Below are 7,674 nucleotides of genomic sequence, written 5' to 3' on the forward strand. Positions count from 1 at the left end.
GGTTCGGGGAGGGGGGGGGGGGAAAGCAGGCTTCTTTTCTCCTCGATGTGAGCCGAAGCAGATGTGCACCAGTTGTGTGTACATAATCAACCATTTACCTCTACTCCAACTTTCAACCTTTTAAAATCGCATTAGAATGGTGCACGCTGAAACAACACAGAGCTCTGAGGGAGCTCCTCCAGCCTGCGAGAGCTGGAACTAATTTATCGCATGAGAGGATGCTTCTTCACTTGCCTCTCGGGTGCGGAGCAGGTCGGCTGCCTACCCTAATCATTTTCACCATGAGGTTTACTGAATGTTTAACCTGTCAAAAATCCAGTGCTATCCGACTATGGCATGTAAAGTCATGCAGCAAAGCCATTTTGGAAATTCGAAAAGGGAATAATAAATTGAGTCGCAATTGATTTTATATGCCATGCATCTTTGGGAACCCTTTTGTTTGGCAATCCTTAATGATACTCCTACGTGTGATTTTAGTGGGCATGAACTTGCAGTTGAACTTCCTCATCTGAGATTTGGGTTCAAGGTTTTCATCTCCACAATGTTATTTTTTTATTGTGTACTCCTCCAGCCGCAGCCTCATCCACCCATCCATTCATCATCCCTTTCGCTCCCACCAGTAACCCTTTTAAATCATATAATCACTTTAATTTATTACTTAGGCACACAAAGACAACAATTCAGCGCCTCTGAGCATGATTTAGTGGGAGGTGCTAAAAAGGGATGTGAACATGAGGGAGGAGGCCACTAAATTGTAAGTGGGAATAACATTTGACCCTTTTTCATTAGAGGTATGTACTAAGAGAAACCGCATAAAGATGGATGACGTATATCTAAAATGGACCTAATGACTTCAAAAAGGCTCCCACTTCCTCTTTCACTAGCAACCTCTGCCCCAGTTGAAACTCTACCATGCATAACTACTGCCTGAAGGAGTTTTTCCTAATTCTACCAGGGTTGCATTTTAAATGTGGTTAAAATTCTATTATCATTTACTCACCCACATTTTTTTTTTTGGCTCAAACCATTTTTGAGTTCATATTTGAGTTACTGTGTCACCCTGCCACACTGCAAAGGATGATGAATTGGAATGACAGAAAGAGGACGTTACCTGTGTTGCACTTTAGTAATGTATTCTGCTGGGAAATGAAGTGTTCTTTCACCCTAGTCAGTTTATTAAGAATGTACTGTATGCTTTTCTAGTTAAAGGAACAGTTCACTTCCTTTCTTCTGTGGAACATAAAAGAAGATATTTTCAAGAATGTTTTTGTCTACATAATGAAAGACATTGCGATCCAAAACAACATTAGACCCAATTGACTTGGGCTATTTTTCAAAATATCACCTTCAAAATATCATCCACAGAAGATAGAAAAGTATACCGGTTTGAAACAACATGAGTTTTTTGTGGTGAATTACTAGAAAAACAAAGTTTAAAATTAAAATTATGTGAATTTCCGTTCATTCCACTCTCTTCAATTTAAATTCAAACTGCAACTGGAATTTAAATGGCATTCTCAATTCAAGTCTAAATGGCACAACCTTCTGCTCAAAACGAATAGGCACATTGTGAACCTGCAGAAAGAGCAATTAAAGCTCTAAACATTGAGACTTCTGACCATCTCTTCCACTCGCATTCTTTGTGCTGAGCGTATCTCAATAGGGCCGCCACCCGTCAAGCTCACGGTTCACCCCGCATTGCCTTTAATAGATTTAACCAACGTCAGTGCTTCCTTATTCACCCTGACAGCTCTGGGAGATCCCGTCCCTAACCAATGGAGCTCATGGGCACTCTTTCCATCTGCCTCTCACACTCTCACTCTATCCGGAACAGATTTAAGAGAAGGGAAAAAACTTTGCTTCCTCTGTCATGCCCTTTTGAGTTCAAAGCGTCACTTAAAGAGGCGAGAGTGGCAGGCAGGACCGTCTCCTCACACATGGAGAAATGCAATCTGCACATCACAGACGGCATCAAAGCGACGGACCCTGAATTGGATTCCGGTTATCGTGCGTCTCCACGGCTGCCAGAAAGGTTGTGTGGCTTTGAATGTCAGACTGAACTGAAGCGCTCAAAGCCTCAGATGGATATTTGACAGAATGTGATTTGGCGGGAGGGAGAGGGGGCTAAGGGCCGCTACTACTCGCAACCTTTTGTAGATGGATCTAAATGCCAGGACAAACATTTGACATTGATGAAATAATATCCACCAGACCACCATTAACCACAACACGTGAACAAGCAGCCTGATGTATGTAAATCCTTCTCGTATTATCGACCTCAAAACGTATGGCTTAAAAAGTCTCGGATTAAAACGCACCATGTACGTTTCATAAACGCAAGTAGTAAAACCACTCAAATTGTTTCTACACTGTGATCTCTGAACTGATCGATACAACAACCCTGAAGAAAGGGTGACTTATGACTCTTGCGCTATAAGCAAACTTATAAATAACATTCCAACAGCCACATAATTGCCGCTAAAACTATATTGAACGGCTTGAGGTGGCCTCGCCATGGACCGACTAACCACGCTCTTGAGTTACCGCCAAAAAGCGCATGTTAAAAAACACGTTGTCTAGAAATAACTGGATGCTTGTCTAATCAATAGCCATCCCCGGACCCTTTCATTGACTGCCACGTCAATATATTTATATCACCAGCCCATAAATGAGCAAGAGTGGCCCAAAAGAGTCTGTTATGGCTCTTTATTAAACTCAAGATGGGATAAAAAAACTCAAAAGACAAGAAGATTTGTTTGCCACTCGTTAACGTTCTGCCTTACATCCTGTCATGCTGCCAAATGCCGCTTGTGTGCGGTCTGCAAGAATCATTAATAAATAAATGCAGATAAACTTATCTGAGTCCAATCGGCACATTTTATCAACTTGTTTCCGCATTCTGATTATGAGCAAAAATCTTGTATCTGAGCGAGAACTGGTGAGTTTACAGGCAGTTCTATGACGGATATTGATCTGAAAACACGCAGCCTTGAGTGAAAAGCAGGTCTGCCACCAAGAGAGCTTGAATAAACATTGTTGCCACTTACATATTTGATAGCACAGATGAGAATTCTGCTGTGAAAATGACATCATTGTATACAGCACACAAAAGTTAGCACTCTCATTTAAAGCTTATCTTGGAAGCCTTGAACTTGTGTCTCCCTGCTGTGCATCACTACACTATTTATATGCATAACAATATTAAAGCGAGGGAACAATATTCCCTCAATGCAGCACTTAAGACCACCAACTGCTTTTTTATCAACCAGCAATCTTGGGAAAAAAAACATTTTAGTGCTGGTAACCAACACAACAGTCCATCAGACGACGTACACGACCTAAAGTAAGCATTCCCTTTGATTATGTGGCAAAAGTAGGGTTGTGGGACCAGATGAGTAGATAAGATCGACTGAAGTCTCAGGGGGCCATTTTGGGTGGTGCAGACAGCAGGCCTTCCTTCTTAGCAATGCTCTGATTAATCCATTAGCAAATGGGGAGTGTGTCTGATGGACAAGAAAGACCCCAGATGAAGCCAAAGGAGGGATAATGTATTTGTGTGTGCATGTGTTCATGGGAGAGCAGATGCTTGGTCCAACACATGGCTTGAGTAATTTACTGTAAAAGCCTGTGATGGAACATACATGTGCACGTGTGCATGTGCATGAGTGGTCGGTAGGGAATTTAAATATGAATAAATTATGACATAATGGCCTCAGCACTTCAACCCATTTAAACGGTTGGTCAAAAGCACATTCTGATACCTTAACTGCCTGTCTCATCCAAGCCTGGATCCAATAATTTCAGAATAATACCCACAAATATTTTAGCACATGAAACTTTGTTCACTTAGCCTATGCGCTCAGGTTTTTTTTCCCCCTCTTCCCACCATTTGAGACGAACAAAGCCCAAAAGCTGTAAAATGAGCTTTTACCATATGCTCTCATTGGCTCTTCCTGAAAGCAGTTCCATAGTTAGACTTAAACTAAATGAATATGCAAATATGAATTAGACTTTTCTTTTCACTACATGCGTTTTCCTATTTGATATCTAAGTGGAACTGACGTTAATCAGCTCAAGCCCTTGCCTGCCAATAAACAATAACAAAATATTCCCCCATCAGGCCACGGTGGCATGAATCTTTCGCTTGAATGCTTAAATGATCATTATGTGGGATTTCCTGGTGGAGATGCGATTTAGTGTCGGTCTAAACAAAGGCCTGTGCTTTTTGGTTCAGAGAGAATTTCAGTTCCTCCTCATGGTCATATGTCATTCGGAGTGACGTCACTGATATGCAAATGGAAATAAAAATATAGCTGTGGTTTCAGTAACCCTAACGTAACCCAACAAAGTTTCCAAGAGTGCCTTTTACAAATGCACATAAAGGAATCCCCAAGAATTATTTTATTTAAAATATTACTATGATTTCTGAAACCTTTTCATGTATGCTACTAAATCCAGTCCACATTCATTTTTAATCATGCAGCTTTCAGAATGAGAGGAAATATTCTTTATAATCAGAATAAGGAAACGTTTCATCAGTCAGGTTATTTAATGATCGTCAAATTAATGTATTCTGGAAGCTGCACGGAACAGGTTTTTTGCTATAAAATACATCTAGAACACACAATCCAACCACTGAGCTCACAAAGATGGCAGAGGTGTTTTTCTTTACCTGTTTCCATACAAGTGATCCGTCTCCTGCTGACAGCACTACAGAGAAACTGACCTCTCCAACACACAACCAAAAAGAGCCAGAGGGTCATAACAGCAAATACGCTTTGAGTAAAGGTTTTGGGTTGTTTGTGTGTGTGTGTGTGTGTCTGGGGTGGGGTGGGGCAGAACTCTTTGAAACTGCCCACATAGCTTACAGCAACATCTGCGTTAGGGAAACAGAACTATACTAACATACCTTACATCTCAGGATAAATCATGAGATGTCATGTTCTGTCACTTAGAAACTACACTTGGAAATTCTAAAGGTTGGTATGGGTTCCTCAGGCAAGAGCATGAACCACACCCCGTCGCCCTGTCAGATCAGATAGAATCCTAAAACAACAACCTGAACACAATCTTCACTCAAGCTGTATTTTCCAATGAATTTCCAGTGCAGTTCTTTATAATCAACAACGTATTCTTTGTCATACAATAAAATTAAATGAAGTTCTGCAAACAGGCTGACAAATGAGTGTTATTTTGGAAAACGTCACATGATGAGAATTTTCCTGCTGTGTGACAGAGCTTCCCTAATTTTATGCTGGACACTTGTAAAGCAAAAAATAATAATCATCTCTCAATTAATGCATGGTCTTGCAATTAATGTGAGCAATTATACACGGCAAATGAGTTTTAAAACTCTGAGGAGTAGGCTAGTATAGCACTTCACACCACAGGAAATGTTGACTGTATTTCTACCCATAGGCTATACAGTATAGCCAAAGTATGAAAAGTGAACCTTAAATGAATATATATATATATATATACACACACAGTATATAGCCTATATATATATATATATATATATATATGTATATATGAAAAAATAAAATGAATATATATATATATATATACACACACAGTATATAGCCTATATATATATACACACAGTATATATCTAAGATAATCAATAGACAGACAAACACATAGATAATGAGGAAGTGCATGCATCTCTAGTGAGCCATTATTCAATAAATAAATAAAATAAATAAATGATGAGCAATCCTACAGCAGCCGCCAACTCAAAGTTATCAATAATTTAACCGCCTTAACATAGATTAGTAATCTATCTATGAAGACAAATAAAGACATCTGAAATCAATTCTGATAAGCACACAAGCATGTGACACTGTTAAAACCATACACCAGTCAAATGACTGAATTCACACTACTCACGCGCTCAAAAAGATTCGAGCCGGAAGGCGGTGTTCGCGCGCGTCTCAAAATCGCATAGACTTTAATTACTGATTAACTTGAAATAATTCGCGCACGATGGGCAACATATATGCACTAACCCAAAATAACGCAATAGTTTATTAAAGGGATAGCCTAGTTCATCCCAAAATTACAACTCTGTATCATATCACCCCAAAGCTGCGTGACTTTTTTTCATTTGCGAAAAACAAATAGTGAATGAAGAAGATAGGCTATTGCTCGGTTTCTGCTATTAGAATGAATAGGGACTTGAGCGATCAAGCTTCAAATAAAGGTAATCTACCATAAAAGTAGTTCAAAAGGTACTCTTCGTCATACAATAGCATTGTGTGAGGAACAGGACAAATTTTAAGTCTTATTATTTCGACATGGATCTTTGAATTAGATGATTCACTTCACAAAACCATATCTGAATGATTCGTTCATCAGTCAAACTAATAATTTCTCACTGACTCAGTGATCCGGGGACAGCAGGTGTTTTCGGTTTGTTTCTCATACAAACCTATTGTATGACTTCAGAAGACTCAGGATATATATATTTTTTTAAGAAATGTTCCGTTTGTGTTCTTCGGAAGAAAACAAGCCATATCTTAACAACAACATGAGAGTGAGTACAGGATGACAGGACTTTATTATTATTATTTAGCTTAACAGTCCCTTTATGGTCCGTGTTTAGTTTCTATTTGGGGCTGACGCATACAATAGATCTAAGATGGGGATTTCAGAAACACGCGCAAGTGTGATGTCACTGCTCTAATACGTTTCTGCGTGTGATGCGGCTGAACCGAAACAGAAACACGCCGCATCAACAACATTACGTCGCATGTCAAGACATCCGTCCAAACTAAAAGTTGAAACACGATCCTATTCACTTTTCTGTACTGAGAATCCTTTAAGTTTGAAAGCTTTATCGCAGTCTCCTAGCAGGTGATACAAATGAATGAATGTGAATGTCCGAGGCGGGTAACGTTAAATATGGCTTAATCTTCGTCAGGTGGAGAGTTGACCTCTTGTTCTTAACGTGAGAGAAATTAAAAGTGTAACACCTGACCTGGCAATGATTGCCAACGAATTACGGCAACGGCTATTATAAAAACTTGTTAATGTTCACTGAAGTAAGGAAGTAAAAAAAAAGTCGAATGGTCACTATAGGAACGAACCTGTTCAACACAATTCTCGGATTACGGCAGCGACGTTACATGAAAGAATGGGAAAGTGAGATAATATTTTCATTATAAATGAACTGACATACCTGTTTGAAACACAGCGGCTGCTATGAAGGCACCGAGAAGAGAGATAACCGATCGCATCCTTATAGAAAACCCCGGCTCTCCTTTAAGTCCGAAGAGATTTTCAGCAGAGATATGTAGCCTACGTCTGAAGTTGTTGGACAGTATCGAGAGAACTCTCTGGTTGAGTGCGTTGAAAGGATCAGGCGGTTGCTCTGTGCGTAGATCGCAGGTGAAGTCTGGGCGAGCAGTGGAGAGAATGGGAATTCACACTGGAGGGTTCGCCAGCAAATCCCGCCCCAGCCCCGCCCCCAACGACACGCCCTCTTCGGGTAAAGCCCCGCCGCTGTGGTAACGTTTGACATGCTGCTGTTTAATCAGTAGCGCTGGAAAGTCCGAATAATTCTAGCGAATTAACCTTGTGAACTGGTTCAGGGAGCCATTTAAAAGCATTCTGCAATTCGATCCACACACACAGGCGTATCTTTAGAGAAATGGACTATATAGTTACCACCTA

The 7,674-nt window shown here is 40.1% G+C and overlaps 1 protein-coding gene across 2 annotated transcripts in view; it reads right to left on the bottom strand.

Annotated features, from left to right (window-relative positions):
• LOC107699268 (CD166 antigen homolog) overlaps positions 1-7,401 on the bottom strand; it is a 64,657-nt gene extending 57,256 nt beyond the window's left edge. For both annotated transcript variants that reach the window (XM_016500474.1, XM_016500473.1), the window contains exon 1: positions 7,181-7,401. In XM_016500474.1, coding sequence (XP_016355960.1) covers positions 7,181-7,238 — 58 coding nt within the window. In that variant the 5' untranslated portion in view covers positions 7,239-7,401. The remainder of the gene's footprint in view (positions 1-7,180) is intronic.
• Between the last annotated feature and the right edge of the window lie 273 nt (positions 7,402-7,674).

Source organism: Sinocyclocheilus anshuiensis, unplaced genomic scaffold (genome assembly GCF_001515605.1).
Source record: "Sinocyclocheilus anshuiensis isolate Anshui unplaced genomic scaffold, SAMN03320099.WGS_v1.1 scaffold334, whole genome shotgun sequence".
Taxonomy (NCBI): Eukaryota; Metazoa; Chordata; class Actinopteri; order Cypriniformes; family Cyprinidae; genus Sinocyclocheilus; species Sinocyclocheilus anshuiensis.